This window comes from Peromyscus leucopus, chromosome 9 (assembly GCF_004664715.2).
Source record: "Peromyscus leucopus breed LL Stock chromosome 9, UCI_PerLeu_2.1, whole genome shotgun sequence".
NCBI lineage: Eukaryota > Metazoa > Chordata > Mammalia > Rodentia > Cricetidae > Peromyscus > Peromyscus leucopus.
This window is the reverse complement of record NC_051070.1, coordinates 56,902,087-56,920,983: the sequence shown is the minus strand read 5'-3', so window position 1 is coordinate 56,920,983 and position 18,897 is coordinate 56,902,087. Positions and strand designations below refer to the sequence as shown.

The 18,897-nt window shown below is 48.3% G+C and overlaps 1 protein-coding gene across 3 annotated transcripts in view; it reads right to left on the bottom strand.

Annotated features, from left to right (window-relative positions):
* Ptk2b (protein tyrosine kinase 2 beta) overlaps nucleotides 1-18,897 on the bottom strand; it is a 127,137-nt gene that overhangs the window by 49,361 nt on the left and 58,879 nt on the right. For 2 of the 3 annotated variants that reach the window (XM_028890027.2, XM_028890028.2), the window contains exon 2: nucleotides 9,732-9,972. In XM_028890027.2, the coding sequence (XP_028745860.1) occupies nucleotides 9,732-9,935 (204 nt within the window). In that variant the 5' untranslated portion in view covers nucleotides 9,936-9,972. Of the gene's footprint in view, nucleotides 1-9,731; nucleotides 9,973-18,582; nucleotides 18,719-18,897 lie in introns of those variants that run through there. The other variant, XM_037208443.1, reaches the window with a different exon arrangement.

Here is an 18,897-nt window from a genome sequence, read left to right as displayed (position 1 = left end):
CTGTTTGATTTCCTGCCCTGACTTCTTTTGGGGATGGACTATGATGCAGAAGTGTTAGCCAAATAAACCCTTTCCTCCTCAACTTGCTTTTGCTCATGGTGTTTCTTCACAGCAATAGTAACCCTAACTAGAACAGGGCAAAAAGATTCTTTGTTGTGTGTGGCTGTTTAATACACAAGGCCACAACTCCACTGAAATCCAAGTTTCATGTCCCAGTCATGGTGACCACAACACAGTAGAATTCTAACTGGTTTCTAGAAGGAGGAATTCAAGAGATAATGATGAGCTTTGAGTCTTTGCCTAAGATCTGGACACCCTGTGGGGAGGGAGAGCAGGCAGGTGAGCAGGAGAACATTATGGAAGACTGCAAGCCACACTGAAAATCTGGGTACCACTGAAGTCAGCATCACAAGCTAGGGGATGGGATGAGGTGATCTAAGAAATGATGAAGTTACTCTGGAGGAATGGCTCAGTGGTTAAGAGCACTTCCCGCCCTCCCACAGGACCAGAGTTAGGTCCCTAGCACTCATATCAGATGACTCGCATTCACCTGTAACTCCAGCTCCAGGGGATCTAATGCTTTCTTCTGGCTTCTGCAGGTACCCACACATACACCCAACATTTCATTCGCACAGATGAAAATCCATACACATAAATAAAAATAAATCTTTTAAAAAGTGGCAGGGTACCATGTATCCTGACAGCCTCACAGGAAACCTCATGCCAGGGCACACAGTCCATAGGCTCCCCGGCAACTGAGACCCATGGCAGTAGGGGGAAATGGTAGACTTATATCATCTGGGCTCAGCTCCCTGACCCAGCTGGGTGTCAAGGTGACGTGTATATGAAACACTCTTGCATTCTCCTCTGCACATCTGTGTGCTTTTGCGGCATATGCCTGAGTCCAAACAGATGGCTAATAGGGAATTGAATGTTCCAGGAAGACATGCCCATGTCCTCATCTTAGATTACATTTGAAAAAGGGGGGCTATGTAGATAGAATTAAGTTAAAATCTCTGTTGACAGTCACTCTGGACTCTCTGTGTGGCTCTTAATCTAGGGTGTCTTTATAAAAGTTGCAGAAAAAAAGGTGATATGAATAGAAAGGTGCCATGGATAGATGCTACCAATGCCCAGGAACACCAGGAGTCATCAGATACTGGAAGAGGCAGTGAAGGGAAGAGCATGTGAGGTTCTAACACCTGCACTTGGGACTTGTAGCCTTTAGAGCTATGAGAGGACCATGTCTGTTGTTTTAATCATTGGTTCCTGGTAATCTGCTAAGGCAGAGTTAGGAAACAGAGACAATAGCTATATAAGTTCTGAGTCCTTGGTTCGTATAACAGATAATTTTCAAATGGGGATTGCAGAGCAAAATACTAAAGTTTGCATAACTTATCACTCTGAAAGCATTCATTCCAAGGTGATAAAAGCTCTAAGGAGGACATTCAACCATGAACCCATCAGATCAAAAATAGAACAACAGCACAGACACCTGATTCCTCATTTGCAGACGTTTTGAGTCCATGCACATAGATAGGCTCTAAATGAAGTCTCTACCCATTAGGCTTCACATCTTCGTTTTCCTCACTGCAGTAAGTGTCTGCATGTGTGAAGGGCTGGGAACACACACAGGAAATGAGAAAGGGTGCAGAAAAGAGGAAGTGTGTATAAATGTGCCTCTTTTTATGTCACTGTGTGGTGCTGGTCTGTGGTTTCCTGACTGAGCCCTTCCCTGCATATTTCATGGGCTGCTCTCATGTCAGGGGCTAGCCTGGTGTGGGCCAAGCCTTCTCCTATGAATAGCTTCCCCTTTCTTCCTGTTGTACCTCCAACCTTGAGGCATTGATCTTACAGCCTCTGAAGGATGGAAGTGAGGAATGCCGAGGTGATGAAGAACCTGAGCCAAGATGGGGCCTATGCTCAGTCTTCACGCAGTAGAGGGGGTGGGTAGGCTCATTCTCTTCAACATCTTTTTTTAAACAATGTTTAAAATTTTATTTTTAATTATGTGTATTGTGGGGGGGGGGCGGGATGTGTACCTGAGTATAGTTCCTATGGAGGCCAGAAGAGGTTGTCGGATACCCTGGTACTGGAGTTATAGGCAGTTGTGAACCACCTGATGTGGATGCTAGGAACCAAATTTCAATCTTCAGCAAGATAAGTATGCAGTCTTAACTGCTGAACCAGCTCACTAGGTCCTCAACTTCTTCTTAAGCATCTCTAATGACATTCATGATTTAATCACATTCTCAAAGGCCTCACATTCCCATGCTGTCAGATTAAGTATTAGGTTCCAACACAAGTATTTTGAGGGACACGCCAACATTCAATGCTAGCACCTCCTAATGGTTCTTACTTCAATATCTATCATATTAGGGATTAGAGCTTCAACATATGAATCAAGGGATACAGAAAACATTTACCCATAACACCCTGTATTTAGTTAGGCAGCAGGTCTAAACTTGAAGCCCCTGGGGTAAGTGTCAGTATAGGGCAGGACTGTGTGTCATAGTACCTGAATCTTCTCCTCCTGGGGATTCTGGGAGGCTTGTGGGGGTTCACAGGTGATGGTAGTGAGTGGAAGTGGGGGCAGAGTAGGCTGCTTTCAGGCAAGCAGCACCCAAAGGTCCCCTGCAATCTGGAGAGCCCACTGTGGGTAGAAAGGATGCACCTGGACAGGGTGGGGAAGCCTGGTTGGACAGGGTAGTTTCAAGACAAAACCAAGATGACTTTTTTTCCTTTTTATTTTTTTTAAAGATGTATTTATTTTATGTGTCTGAGTATTTTGCTTGCATGTATGTATGTGCACCACATGAGTGGCTGGTGCCCACAGAGGCCAGAAGAGGGCATCAGATCCCTTACAAGCTGCATTGTAGACTTGTGAGCCACCATGTGGCTTCTGAGAATCGAACCTGGGTCCTCTGCAAGATGAAGTGCTCTTAACTACTGAGCTGTCTCTCCAGCCCTGCCCCTTTTAAGACAGGGTTTAGTTATGTAACCCTAGCTAGCCCAGAACTTACGATGTGGCTCAGGCTGGTCTCACATTCACAGCAATCCTCCTGCCTCAGCTTCCCAAATGCTGAGATTACAGATTCCAGCCTGCCAAACCTGGTAAGAATAAATCTTGACCACTCATATGTACATGGAAGGGGCTGAAAAATGGATCTAGGATGGAGGTGGTGCAGGGCTCAGGCAACTCCAGATACATTGTATCATCACATGGGCTCCGGCAACTCTTGCATACGGTCTCTGGCAACTCCAAATATATTGTATCACAGGCACAAGCCCATCCTTTGCTTAGGGCTTTCCCACTTGAGAAGTTCTAAGGATGGGCAGAGTTGGGCACAGAATGGATCAGCAGGCATCAGCCAGAAGGAGAAGACAGGGCAAGCTAGCCCTTCAGTGTGCTGATCAGAGAGGGGTGTGACACTTAGGCCTGGGTGATCGTAGAATTCATCCTCCAGTTCATGGTTGGATTGACCTTAACAGGACCCTGCTAATCATCCCTGGACAGTGCGTGCAAGCTGAGATGTAACCCAGGAACTATGGTCACCCTATCTGCAAACGAGCTGGGGATGGAGGAAGAGAAGAAAGAAAAGCAAGAAGTATGAGCGGGCAAAGAGGAAAACAGGAAAGGAGGCTCCCGCAGCTGACGTCCTTGCTACTTGTTTGCAAGGTGTTGTCTTAATCCCTTTCCCAGACTAGCAAATGAGCACCTTAGAGGGAAACATAATGACATAAGCCTCCACCTGCCACAGAGAGTCAGCTCCTAGCAAACAGTTTCCCATGACTATCAAAGCAAAGGAAAGTGGGCATTCGGGAAGGGCAGAACACATTCCTCATCTGAGCACCGCCGGTCTCTTTAGCAGCTGCCTGCTTTCTGTGAAGACTTAGGTGCTAAGGCCAGTGATCATGTTCAGTCCTGTCCTCTTCTGGAGATAGGGTCTCACTGTGTAGCCCAGGCTGACCTGGAACTCACCATCCTCTTGCTTCCCTGTCTAGAGAGCTAGGATCATGGATAAGGGCGGCCGTGTCTGCTTTCTTTCAGCGCAGTCTGCCTGGAGTAAGGACGCTGTGGATCCATGACACCAATGTGAGCTGTGTGGGGGGCAAGTCCTGTTGCTTCTGTTTCATCACACATGACTAAGAGAGAGGGTTGGAGTTGACGCAGTGTTCTTAGAGAGGGAAATGTGCTTGGCAAGTCTGAAAGGGCTGGCAGCAGTCTGGGAACTGGGAGGATGATAAAGGGACATAGAGTGAGACAGAAAAGTTCACTGAAGTCAAGACCAAGTGATGGGGGGAGGAGAGTATAAGGTTAGGAAGCAGGGGAGGAAAAGGCCACTAACTTCAGGAGAATCTGAGGCAAGGATGCTGGGCCAGAGCCCCATCCCTACCTACCCTGGGGACTATGTCCTCAAATAGGCAGTGAGCAAAGCTGGTCCTTGGCACCTGGACCAACCCCTCCTCTGCATGGCATGCTTGCCCAGGTTCTGTTTCTTTCTATCAGAGCACTTGCATTGTGTTTTAAAGATGCATTCATGGGTGTGAGTCAACATCACAGCCTTGGTCAGGAGGCCCTAGAAGAACAGGGAATTTGCCCATGTTTGGAGAATGCCAGTGTCCCATGCATGTGCCAGGCACTGGAGGAACACAACAACATTTGTGGGATGGAAGACAGAATAGTCAGGATGCTTCTCTGTGTGGTCTCATCCACAGCCAGGCTTTCATTCAGTCGCTGTCCACAGCCTGACCAGTCCAAATTCTTTGTCAAGATGGAATCTCTCTCCAGAATCCCCTAGCAATGGTGTTTTTAAGGTTGCCACTTGAAAATAGGACGGCACCTCAAATATACTCAGAGAGACAAAACAGAGTGGAGGACCCCCACTCCCTAGCCAGTTTCCTCCGGTGTTCATCTTGGGGAACGCAGTCCTGTCTACCCGAGGCAGGCCGTAGTTCTTCACACTTCCCCCGTGTTCTTGCATCTCTGATACGTCATCAGAGCCCTTCACTTCCAACTCCTCTCTTCTCTGAGCTGCAGTCGCTTCTTTCCGTAGCCTGAACTGGTTAAGAGTGTACACTCTGGAGGTGGGTTGTCTGGGTTTGAAAACAAAACCCACCACTTAGCTAACAATTTGCTTAACTCCTCTGCACTGAGTTTCCTTAAATAGAAAGTGTTTCAGAGAGGCCTTTTGAGAAGTCAGTGAAATAGTATGTATGTGGGGTTTTAAAAAATGTTAGCTTCTATCATCACCAACATCACTGCTACCACTGTCACCACCGCCATCATCACCACCATCATCACCATCGTCACCACCATCATCACCACCACCATCATCACCACTGCCATCATCACCACCACCACCATCACCATAATCACCATTATCATCATCACCATAATCACCATCACCACCACCACCACCACCACCACCACCACCACCACCACCATCATTATTACCACCATTATCACCACCATCACCACCACCATCACCATCATCACCACCATCACCACCACCATCACCATCATCACCACCACCACCATTATCACCACCACCACCACCACCACCATCACCATCACCACCACCATCATAGTCACTGCTATTATTACTATTATTACTGCTGCCACCACCACCACTGTCACCATCACCATCATCACTGCCAACATCATCACTACTATCACCACCACAGCAGCATCACCACCACCATTACCAAGACCACCACCCCATCACCACCAATATCACTACCATCATCAACACTAATACCACCATCATCATCACCACCATAGTTGCCATCATTCCTGCCATTATCAGTGCCATCATCAGTGGTAGCAATGGTCTTACTCTCTTCCCTCTTTCCTTCCTTTCACAGCCCAAAATGCTCTGCTATGTTGGTTAATTCTCTCTCTATGTGCCAACCCATACCAAAGGCCTCCTGTGCTAAAACTACCCAGAAAAATGTCATCGATGACATGGAGCCCTGAAGCCAGTGAATCCATTTCTGGCTTTTGTAGCAGGAGTCTTAAAAGTTCTTATTAATAAAATCAAACCTGAGTTATAATAAAATAACCCAGTTATTGGGGTGAACACTGGAAGATCATAGAGATAGAACAAGCCACAGCCAACCTCACCTGGCCAACTTCTCAGCTGATCTTGTTTCCTCAGACTGGAAGCCTCTGTGTCCTCATATCTGAATGGCTCTCAGCTGAACTATGCTGCTAGAAGCCTGAAAGATTAACCAGCCAAATGCTTCTTGTTTCTGGTCTTCAGACCTTATGTATCTTTCTGCTTTCTACCACCACTCCCTGGGATTAAAGGCTCGCTTTCTGGGATTAAAGGCGTGTGTCACCATGCCTGGCCGTTTTCCAATGTGGCCTTAACTCACAGAGATCCAGAGGGATTTCTACCTCTGGAGTGCTAGGATTAAAGGTGTGAGTGCCACCATTTTCTAGCCTTTGTATCTAGTGGCTGTTCTGTCTCTGACCCTAGATAAGTTTATTAGGGTGTACAATATTTTGGGGAACCACCACACCTGAAGACTTTCTTTAGCATCATCCTGTACCACTAACCACTCTTGTCTTGGGCTCCTCTGCCTCTGCTGATTTCTCTTTTCTTTTACTACCTTTTTCTCTCTCAGCTCTTTGAAATCTGGCCTCCCTGATCACCCTCACTGGAACCTTCTCTTACTCTACTCCTTCTTCAGAGATGACCTGGTTCTCTGGCATGGCATCCATTGCATGATGGTACCCAAATCCTCTTGTCTGGGTCCTGCTTTTCTGAGCTGCAGGCCCACATTCCTCCACAGGGGCATTTCAAAAATATTTCGAACACAACAGAAGTGAAGCTGAAATTTCAGGGTGTGCTTCCTTTCTCGTCCCAGTGAATGATGCCAGCACCCATTCTGCTGTCCAAGCCAAAGTTTGAGTCATCTTTGTCTCCTTCCTTTAGTTCCCTCCCCACATTTAATTAATGATCAGTTTCTGTTGACTCCACCTTCTTGATGAACACATATCTATCGACTTATCTGTTCCCAAGAACATGCCGTTTATGCAAGTCTGTGTCTCCCTTTTGCTATAGCTACCACCTTCCAGCCCATCTCCCACCACCCTTCCTCTCTCAGTCCCTTCTGCTCTGTTACAGAGTTTAGGGTGTGTGTGTGTGGGGAGGGCATGCCTTAGGTTTGCCAGAGAATTAACGGGTCCTACATACAAAAGAAGGGTTCCTTTAAGCAAATGTAAAACACCACATTGTGGCCCCATTTTAGTAATTCATCAGGCAAAACAGCCCACTGAGGGTTCTGAGAAGTCTTGCTGCAAAAGAATGTGTTCATGATTTTCAGGGTACGCCTGGGGGATGTGCTTTCAGGATAGAACCTAGGGTTTCTCCATTATAGGCAAGTACCCTACCACTGAGACAAAATCCAGTCCAAATCTCTTCTTCTTCTTGCTTCCCTGTGGTTCTATCCCCCTTCCCCTTTCCTCTTCATCCCTCCCTCCCCATCCCTCCCTCCTTTTCTTTCTCCCTCCCTCCCTCCCTCCCTTCATTTTGTAGACATAGAAACCAGGTAAGTGATTTCTTATGCCACACCCCAGCCCTGGGGCATACTCTTTGAACAACATTGTTCTGTTTTAAAATCCAAATGTAGTCATTGTCTCAGTTTGAAAATAAGACAGTTGAGTAGATGGATAAAACATGGAAGGTTTTTTTTCCCCCCCATCTGGAAAATTAGCAGCTTTCAGAGACAGCTGTGCAGGGCAATGACAGAACAGACAACCAACTGTTCTGGGTCCAGGGACCCACTATGGGCTAGGTACTCCTCATCTGTCATACAACCAACAGTTCCAGTTCCAGGGACCCACTATGGGCTAGGTACTCCTCACCTGTCATACAACCAACAGTTCCAGTTCCAGGGACCCACTATGGGCTAGGTACTCCTCACCTGTCATACAACCAACAGTTCTGGTTCCAGGGACCCACTATGTGCTAGGTACTCCTCAGCTATCATCTCTAGTTCCTATCACAAAGCAACAGCTGGGCAGGGTCCCCTTGGGAGAATCTGCACACACATCCATTAAGCACTCAGGTCTAAGCCCATACAAGCAACCCAGATGGAGTCTCACTTGACTAGAAGTCCAGGTAGCTTGAAAGTCACAGCTTGCAATGACAAGATGACATTGGAAGGTGAGGTTTTGTCCATAGGAAACATTATGAACAGAAAAAAAAATCAAAATGGATATAAGTTCCTAGAAGACAGTTACCTCACTCTATTATCGGCTCCAGAAAATTCCTCAGACACTCATAGCCATTGTTGAGCTTGGTCCATTGCCCTTTCCACAGGCCTGGTGTACGTTCTGCCCTTAAATACCCACAAAGCCATCACACAACCTCAGGAAGATCTCCTCTGCTTCAGAACTATGTGTGGCATCCTGTGCATGTGTAATGCTAGCACTTGGGAGGCCGATGTACAGGGATCACGAGTTCAAGATTAGTCTGGGCTACAGAGTGAGCGTGAAGGCAACCTGGGCTATGCAGCAAGGCCCTGCCTAGAAACCAAACCAACAGCAACTCTATGCAATTCCCTAGCTCCTGCCTAACTCCAGATTCTCCAGGGGAGTGTCCCTCACCTTCCATTACTGTGGCCGACTTTCCTTTGGATACTTATAAACACAGCCCTGCTGCATGTGAAATCTGCTCATTCACTGAGCCAGCCTTCTAGCCATTCTCCACCGTTTCCTCCTCGTGGGGAGTGACGTCACTACTTCAGTCTCATCTGCCCTCCAGTGCCCTCTCTCTGCTGTCTCCACAGAGTGCATCCTAGTCAGAGTAACTGAAGACTCTTGCTCTGTCTTCAAGATTGGGCAGTAGGGTACCCCTGCAGCTTGGAAACCATATTAACTTTGGGGAACAAATGAGTCGAGCTAGCAGTGGATGGCATCAGCCATGTACAGAAAGGGTGCACCCAAGCAAGACTCAAGTGTCAGCAGAGGAGGGAGAAAAGGTGCCTCCTGAGAGGTGGCTGAGGCTTTCTCTCTGCACATTCTCACACTTTCTCATCAGAAGCCACGTGACGAGCGAGCGAGCGAGCAAGCGAGGCCCTAATCAGATCAGCTACAGGAAACAGGAGTCCACCAAACCACAGCAAGGATGTTAACTAGGAGAGATGGCACACTCATCAATGCATTCTGCTCTGTGGAAGACAGCACAGTGACCTGGCAGCCAGGACCACCACAGTGCCAATGAAAGGAGTCACCGGTGGATTCATGGACGTTGGCTTTTGAGACTTTAGAAGAGCTGGTGACACAGAGCCAATTTAGCTCCCTTGGACCTGGGGAGACGTCCCCCAAGGTACCCAGACTCCTTTGTTCAAATTGTGAGCCCTCTGGGGGAATCGTCCGAGGACCAATTTCTCTTCCCCTCCCGGCATCATGAAGGCGTGTTCTGGAAGAGAATGGGTATGTCCTCATCGTGTCCACTCATGGGAGACTTCAATATCATGTGTGCTCAATAAGTGCAGGTTAAAATCAGTCAGTATGTTGTAGTCCTGCCTAGAAAAATGGAGTGTGCACAGCTGGAGGAGGCTGGCCTGGCAAGCTGAAAACATCTCTGCTGATGCCAACCTGTCCCCTGCCTGGACAGTGCTACAAGAGGCTGCTGGGCTCAAGAAGGGCTGCTCCTCTGCCCAGGAAGTAGGAGGGTCAGACCGGCTAAGGAAACAGAATGATTCCTACCACTTACCTGGATCTCCGTCTGCACTGTGCATTTGACCAGCTTGAAGTTCTTCCCTGGGTTGAAGCTGTTGCTGTAGAAGCAGACCTTGAGGATGCGCACGTCTTCCTTCTCCACATCTACAGGGACCACCACCATGGGCTCCGGGGGGCCCTCGGGCCGGCGTAAAGTGCCCACTTTTACTCGGCTCAGGGGCTCAGACACCCCGGACATCCTCTCAGACAGCGGCTAGGACCGGCACATTGCAGTCCTGCGGAGACAACACAGACAACCCCAGAGTGAGCTCCTAAAAGCCACATGCCTCATCCCCCAGGCTGGCACACCCCCAAGCTCCATGACGGATGCAACAGCCTGTTCTCTTCGTCCTAAAAATTCCTCGCAAAGGCCTCCAGCTGCCTCGGCCAGGGAGGCTGCGGCATGTAGGAGCCAGTTGCAAAGCATCCAGGTATAAAGTCCAGACTTGAGGCTCGCCAGCACACGGGCTCCATCCTCTAGGGGACCTGTCTCCCTCCCTGTTCTCCTCTGACACTGGCTCCCAGGCAAGAGGCCCGCACTTAGCACATGCAGCAGCTGTGAGAGGAGGCGTTCGCAGCATGACACAGCAGAGCAGAAGAAGCAGGGAGGGAGACAGTGACACACAGGAGGAGGGAGACACGAGCCGCCACCGAGAGGAAAATCTGAGAAGAAACAGAACTTGGGACTAGGTGGCCCCAAGGGAATGAACGAAGAAGACAACACAGTGCCCAGATCAGGACCAGGCCATTAGCCTGGCTGGTCTGCCCACCACCTCAATGCAAGCCAGAGTTTTCAATGTCGGAGGCCTGGATCCTGTAGGAACTCATCGTGCAGAGTGTCCGGTATCACAGAAAGACCCACCAAGGGGGAAAAGAAGCCCCCATCCCACACTATTTAGTGTGGAAAGTTGTTCTGCCTGATAGATGGAGCTAGCCTGGGCTTCTACATGACGCAGCCAGTACTGATGACAGCCTGGCTTGACACAGAGGTGAACTGTATGAATCCTTGTAAGCTGTAAGAATCCTTGTAAACTGTAATTCACCCCAAATCTCAGCTGTGCTTAGCCTCACCTCTGCATCCAACCGAGCTATCAAGGACTTACTCTCTGCTGCTCTCAAGCAGGGAATGGGGCCCGTGAGATGGCTCAGCGGGAGAGGCCTGACCACCCCCACATGCTCCATCCTCAGTCCCACAAGGCAGCAGGAGAGAACTGACTCCAGAAAAAGTAGTCTGTACTCTGACACGTGTGCTTGCATACACACATGTGCATGGCTACACTTACACACACACACACACACACACACACACACACACACACACACACACACACACACTATAAAAAATACATAAATAAAATTATAAAGCAGGAAATGTCCAAAAGAAGGAAGGAAAGTTGTAACTATGCATTGATGACATCAGCCGAGGCTCATACTGGGGTCACCAATGTATTTCCAAGCTCTGTCCTCGGTGCTGACATTGGATGTGTCGTGGTGAGGGCTGGGTGGTCTCAATTTCCAAGAATCTTTCTAAAACAATCACACTAACGTCGGGCATGACGGTTCACCCTTTGTCATTTTCACACTTGGGAAGCCAATGGAGAAAGATTACCACAAAGGTGAGGCCAGCCTGGGCTACAGAGCCTTGCCTCAAAACAAAAACCACCCACCTTGCTCTAGAATGAGCTAGGCCCTGGTACTGAGACTTACTCTTAGCGATAAAAGGTGGCCCTTCTCACGTGGGTGTGATTTTAGGGGGAATTGCCTAGACCAGGAATGGAGGGGAGGATAATGGAGCTGGCAGATACGGAGTCAGGTTTTGTTTTTTTGTTTTGTTTTGTTTTGTTTTTTTTTTTTTTTTGGTTTTTCGAGACAGGGTTTCTCTGTGTAGCTTTGCGCCTTTCCTGGGACTCACATGGTAGCCCAGGCTGGCCTCCAACTCACAGAGATCCGCCTGCCTCTGCCTCCCAAGTGCTGGGATTAAAGGCATGCGCCACCACCGCCCGGCTGAGTCAGGTATTTTAGAAGCAGAACACAGCCTATGATTATTATTTCTTTAGACCGAGCCAGGTACCAGGAAAAGATGTGAACAGTCGCTAACTCTAAGGAACTACTCCTTTCAAACAAAATAAGAGAGGCCGGGAAGAGGGCTCAGTTAATAAGGTGGCTGCTGTGCAAATGTGAACACCTGCGTCCAGATCCCCAGCACCCTTACAAAGGCTAGGTGTGCTGGTGTGCTCCCATAACCCCGGCCCTGGGGGCAGGCAGAAGAGAGAAACCGGTGGGGCCCTGGAGCTTGCTGGCCAGGCTAGTTGAATCCATGAGCTCTCCATTCAACAAGAGATCTTGAATGAGAAAGACCTCTACTTCCATGTGCACACATGTACATGTGTACAGACCCACACAAATGCATACATATAGCATTCACACACAAACAACAACAGAAACGGAGATTTGTTTTAGGAAGGGACAAAGGAGGTGTCATAGGGATGTGGGGAGAAACAAGACTTGCCTCTTAGGTCAGGGCAGGCAGAAAGGGGGAGCAGAAGGCTCAGAGCTCACAAGGGCAGCTACAGCTTGGGACAAGATTGACAGCGAGGAGAACATGTGTATATGTTCTAGAGGTCTATTTGTATTTGTATGCCTCTCTCTATCTATACATTTCAGACCCTAGTGTTCTATTCTGCAGTAACAATCTATCTGAATTCTCCTCGATCTAGGAGGAATCCAGATGTTACTTGAGGGGTATCTGCAGGAAGCACCCCGAGGAGTGTGAGAACAATGTGACATGGAAGGGAAGACAGACAAAGGGCTGGGCGCTGAGGGTGCTCTTGAGCAAGCCCAATTTCCACCTGCTTGGAACTACAGGGACCTGGATGGAGCCTATCTCACTCAGAAAGAGAGGGATCTGGGAGCATTTATTCCCACTTCTTATGCTCAGTGTCCCTGGCATTTCCAGTCAGTTCTGCACAAGGGAGACGTCGGAAAGCCTTTAGGCAAAGATGCAGAGCTGGCAGCTGGGAGATGGGGGAGAAGACTGAAGTGGCAAGGCCTGGGGGGATCTGGAAGGGATGGTGGCGATGCTACTTTAGGATGGAGAAGAGGAGGAACGTGCTTTGTCCCCAAATGGCATTGTCCTAGTCAGGAGTACAAAGGTGTAACTGCAGCTAGTCCAGTAGGTGTGCGGACCTGCCAGCTTCAGCATCTGCTGGCCCTGGCAGACATCTATCTGTACTCGGTAATTTGTACAAGGCTTTCATAAGGAAGACTCTGAGACAGACATCTGAGCGGGGATGTTGAGTGATGTATGACACTTGACCCCAGGGACTTGACCTTATCTGCAGTGGACTTGATCTTACCTGCCATGGACTGAATGCTAATGTCCTTTAATGTCCAGATGCTCAAATTCTAACCCCCAAGATGCCGGTGTGAGAAGGTACCGATGTTGAGACGCAGAGCCCCAATGGGTGGGATTAGGGTTCTTTTAAAAGGAACCCAGGAGAGCTTTGTCACCCCTTTTCTGCCACAGCACCAGGTAAACTGCGTGTCCCCGGGAAGAGGGCCTCATCCAAACCTGACCATGCTGGCACCTCGATCTTGCCTTTTAGCCTCCAAATGCTTTCTGTTCGGAAGCCAGCCTGTCTCCTTAGGACAGCAGCATGAGCCAATCGAAACAGAACCCCTGCTGCTAACAGTGAATGCCAGAGGCTGGACCCTCGAGAGCCCATCGGGAAGCCTGGCACAGCAACGATGCTGTGTCGTGTTCATGGGAGCATGGACTCAGAGCTGGAAAGAAAGACATCCTACCCACGTCCAGTTTACAACAGATAACTATCCCTTGCAGCCATAATGAAGAGGGCAGGGCGTATCTGAGTCTTTGGTAATCTCATGGAGTGTCCTGTCAATATAGGGAGCAACCTCCTCCCAAGGGCCACGACTTCAGTAGGCAAGTCCTAGACACCCCAGCTGCCCCCGAAATCCTGGGGAACAGTAAGAGAGAATACTTAAATGGGTCAGTAAAATTCAAGAGCAGATGGTGACAACTGGGGAGCTCTCCATATTCATATGTCATGTGTGTCACTGACTGATGAGAGGAATGGAGGAAAGAATCCCCACTTGAAGAGTAAGCAGGGAAGGTCTAGCCTGTGCCTAGACAGGACCAAGGCAAAGTGGCAGGAGCTTAGGAACGAGACCTTCAGATGCTTCCGAGCCCCAACTGCTGCATCCACTCTTGCAAGAACTATCCACGAGGGTGAGAAAGCTGCCGTGAGAATGTGGAGACCCTGAACACAGCAGCCTGTGGTGATATAGTGTGTACCCTAATAAAATTTACCTGAAGATCAGAGGACAGAACAAGCCACTAGACTAAATAGAGAGGCCAGGCAGTGGTGGCACACACCTTTAATCCTAGCACTTACAGGGCAGAGATCCATCTGGATCTCTGTGAGTTCAAAGGCACCCTGGACTACATGAGATTGACTCAGTCTAGGAGAGAAAACAGAGCCAGGCAGTGGTGGCACACACCTTTAATCCCAGTACTGGGAAGCACACACGCCTTTAATCCCAGGAAGTGATGGCTGGGTGGAGAAAGGTGTTTAAAGGCGTGAGGAGACAGGAACTAAAGGTTTTTTGGCAGAAGCGTCCCGTTCAGCTAGAGGCTTTTTTTCAGCTTGAAGCCTTTTCGGCTGAGGAAGCTCATTCGGCTAGAGACCAGTTGACTGAGGCCTTTTCAGGCTGAGGAGTTGGAGAGGTGAGATGTGGCAGTGGCTTGTTCCTTTGTCTCTCTGATATTTCCATATTTACCAATGGCTGGCTCTGGGTTTTTTATTAAAAGACCTTTTAGAACTCGAGCAACATTCTTGCAATCTCTTCTAAAACCAAACATGTTCTTACAACGCCATCAAGGGACTGCGCCCCTCGGTATGTACTCAAAGAAGCTGAAAACTTAACAACTACACATAGCACCTGCTTGTGGAGGTTGATGGCAGCCTCATCTGTAATTGCCAAAATGTGTAACTAGCTGAGATGAATGGATGTGCAGAAGATCCCGGGGCTTACTGCACAGCCAGACTAGCCTATTGGGTGAGTTCCAGGTCAATGAGAGACCTTGTTTCAAAGAAGGTAGGTGATACTCCATTTTTAGGATCCAAGGTTGCTCTCAAGTCTGTATGCACATGCACATTGGTGCATGCACATTCCCACACATGTGTGCCACCCTCATATATATATATATATATACATGTGTACACACAGGGAAAGAAGAGTTGTCAAGCCATGAAACACATGGAAGAACCTTTTGTGATTTTATTTTTCTTTGAGACAGGGTCTCAGTATATATGCCAACCTGACCTCAAACTCACAGAGATCCACCTGCCTCAGCCTCCTGAGTGCTGAGATTAAAGCTGGTGCCATACCTAGCTAAACAAATGTTTTTAAGTTAAAAAAAAAAAAAAGAATCTACATACATCCTGTGTGGTTCCAACTGTGGAAACGCAAAAGTTTGGAGATAGTTTTAAGACCAGCAGTTGCCAGTGTGAGGAATCAGGGGAGGGATAAACAGACAGCTTAGAGGATGCCAGGACAATGGAAAGAAATGTTCATTGTGATTCCACAATGGTAGGCAAGGATCTTTACACACCTGTCTATATCACAGAAGGTACGTGAAGGAAGGACTCTGATGTCAAACTACAGAGAAGGCCACAATGGCATCAGTGGGTCTTCACCAGCCCTAACAAACATTCCACTTTGGCATGAGATGCTAGAAATGAGAGATGCTGTGCATGTGGTGATGGGTGGCATTATGGGAAGTCTTTGCATTTCTTATAATTTTGCTGTAAGCCTAAAACTACTCTAAAAAATCAAGTGTGTGTGTGTGTGTGTGTGTGTGTGTGTGTGTGTGTAACAATGAGAAACCACAGCCTGGTTAACCTGAGAACCACGCCTATCCTCCAACCTGACCAAACAGTGTCTAGCTCAGTGAACATTTTGTCCTCCATCCCGACCATGACCAAATACGAATAGTCTACCTCTTACCAACTAGCACCCACACCAGCTGACAAGTCATGCATTGCCTGTAAGCCCAGAGGATGTGGATATCTGATCTTGAGCAGCTTCCTCTAACCCAGCAGGCTTGTGGCCCATAGGACTCTGGCAGAAATATTTTAGCAAAGTCATTCTGGTCACCCACAATCTGCTTTTACCTTTAGCCTGATGTGGGCCCCTCGGTTCTGCATTTTGTCCCTGAGAAAACACATTTGCTGCAGGAAATGCCAGAATAGTTATAGGTTCTAGAGAAATCTTAAAACACACACACACACACACACACACACACACACACACACACACACACTTTGCCTATCAATCCTGAAAGATGGGCAGAAACAAAGAAGCCCATTTCACAGATGGGAAAACATGCCTGAGAAGGTTTAAGATATTGGTCAAGAATTCATGCCTGTTAAGAAGTGAACTTGAGGGCTGGAACACTTGTCTAGCATGTTCAAGGATCTGGATTTGGTCCTGAATATCACACACACACACACACACACACACACACACACACACACACACAGGCAGTACCACCCCAACGGTGACATAAACTCTACAAGAACCAAAGTGTCAGCCCGCATTTAGCAGCCCAGAAACCATCTCGAGCCTCCCTGGGGCACTTTGTCTCCACTGGTCCTAGAAGAACTAAGAATGAAAACGAAGGATTTGAGTCCAAAGACCCCAGCCCACAAGGCAGTGCACCCGTATTTCTGTTAACACATGAATGTAGCCCAGACTCCCCTCAGTAGACAGCAATCTGCAATGAGTTACCTAAACTCTTTCTAAGCAGAAATAACTGGAAGGTAGTGTTTAGGGAAGCCTGTCCTCATGGTCTGAGATTTACCCTCGATTCTATGGTCTCTCCTGCTCACTTGGCTTGTGTCTCTGTCCCAGAATAAAAAAAAAAAATTCCAGTGAAACAGCTTGACTTTTCTCCAGCTACAATAATACCCGGCTTACCTTCTAGAAGACTCATGAACACGAAGGAAGAGAAGGAATGAAAGCCCATTGTTGGCAATGGGACACAAAGGCAATCGGCTCATGGCTGTTCCTTGCCTATGTTCCAAAATCTAATGTGACTACTCCAGGGGAAAGTATTCATCTTCAGTCTTTTCCTCCATTCTCTGGGGTACATATTCCCACCATGGATGATTTCAAGCTACCAATGTATATCACTGAATTCCTAGTCAGATGAGAACAACCCACCAGAAGCTCCTATTCCCGGCAATGAGACTTGCCTGTGCCTCCTGATTGCTCGGTCTCATCTGTAGCCTTAGCCTGTTTCTGGTTTTCAATGATCGCAAAGTCCTCTGACCCTCAGCTCCTGAGCCAACGTCCTACCCCCTTCTCCAGACTTCTTGGCTCTCCCAGCCCTGGTGACCACTCCACCCAGTGTCCTGGTCTGTCTCTGGCCCTCCAAGTGCTGTTTAAGGCATGGCCGGACCATGGCACCAGTGAAACCCCAGCTCTGAGCCACCTCAGGCTTCAGCATACCTCCCAGCTCCCAGAAATGCCCAGACCACAGGCAAAGAATAACAAACACAAGGAAACGGGCCCAGATTAAAACAGGAAACGTTTTGATTGGCCATAAGAACTTTTTGGCCCAAACTTTCAAAGGGTACTCCTGGGGGCTATTCAGTCTCTGAGCTCCTGATAATCTTCTGGAAGAAACTCAATTATGTTCTTCCGGAATGGCGAGCTGTCTACCTGCAGGACTGAAGTGGGATTTAAATCTTCTCCAGATGACTCAGCCACAGTACCAAGCTCTGTGCTCCCAGCCTAGGGAAGGTTTCTAAGGATCCAGAGACATACGTCACAGAGAAAGAAAGTCCTCTGCCTGGTGGGCATTGTAACGCAGCCTAGCTGTCTAGGGAGCTCTTGGGACACTTGTCTCTGCACCCTTAATGCTGTGGTTACAGACACACGCAGTCATGCTCAGTTTTTCACAAGGGGGCCGGGATTCCAACTCCATCATTATCTAGCTCCTGGCTTTGGACTCTCGACTCTCCCAGCCCCACCTCTCTGGAGCTGGGAGTACAGGTGAGTGCCACCATGCTTTTGTTTGTTGTTTGTTTTGACACATGTCCTGGAACTTACACATGGCCCAGTCCTGCCCTTATACTTCCACAGTCTCCTGCCTGGAATTCTGAGTTTAGAGGTTACTGGCACTGGCCGCCATTCCCAGGACTTAATGTATGCAGTTAGAAAGACATCCTCTTATTCTCACATTAGGCACTCATTCTCCCTGTGTTTACAGTGGCCATTCACTTATGAAACGCCAGCAGTCATTTTTGGCAATTTTGGTCTAAGGTCTCTGCAGCTCACAGCTGTGCCATCTGGACCAGGTGACCTTTCTAGTTACCTCTACTGGGACATGAAGAAGCTAATGTCTTTCTGAAGAATCAGGAGTATTGCAGTACAGTCCTTGGCACGTGTCTTTCTTTCTTTCTTTCTTTCTTTCTTTCTTTCTTTCTTTCTTTCTTTCTTTCTTTCTTTCTTTCTTTCTTTCTTTCTTTCTTCTCTCTCTCTCTCTCTCTCTCTCTCTCTCTCTCTCTCTCTCTCTCTCTCTCTTTCTTTCCCTGGAAATTAGCTAAAGAAAGGACTGGAAACCTGATATAACAGCAAGACCTGGTTTTTAAAACCCACCTCAGTGGTAAACAAGGGGGCCGCCACAGCTCTCTTGGTCTCTGCCATGCACGGGCTGCCTTTATAACCAAGATTGCCTTCCTCTGCCCATCTGTCTACCTGGAAAGTGTCCCCAACCCCCAGTTCCCGCTCTGCCCACACAAGTTCCCCTGCCTGACCTGAGAACACCGAAGAAGCATGTTCCATGGAAGGAAGCCCCACGGGAGACAGTCCAAGGGCCAGCCACTCAGACCAGGAGAAGTCAGAATGTCACGAGAGACATACTTTGTTTCCACTCTGCCTCTGAGTCACTTCCCCTGGCCGTTTCCACATCAACAAAATGGGGAAGGCAGGCCTTTCCTATCTCAGGGCCTGCTGGGCACAGGCACTTAACTAATTGCAATAACCCCCACCGTCTTGGGGAGCCTCCTGAGCTCCCGGGCACGGCTGGTCCCCATGGGCTCCATGCTGCACACACCGACTTGGTCCTTTCA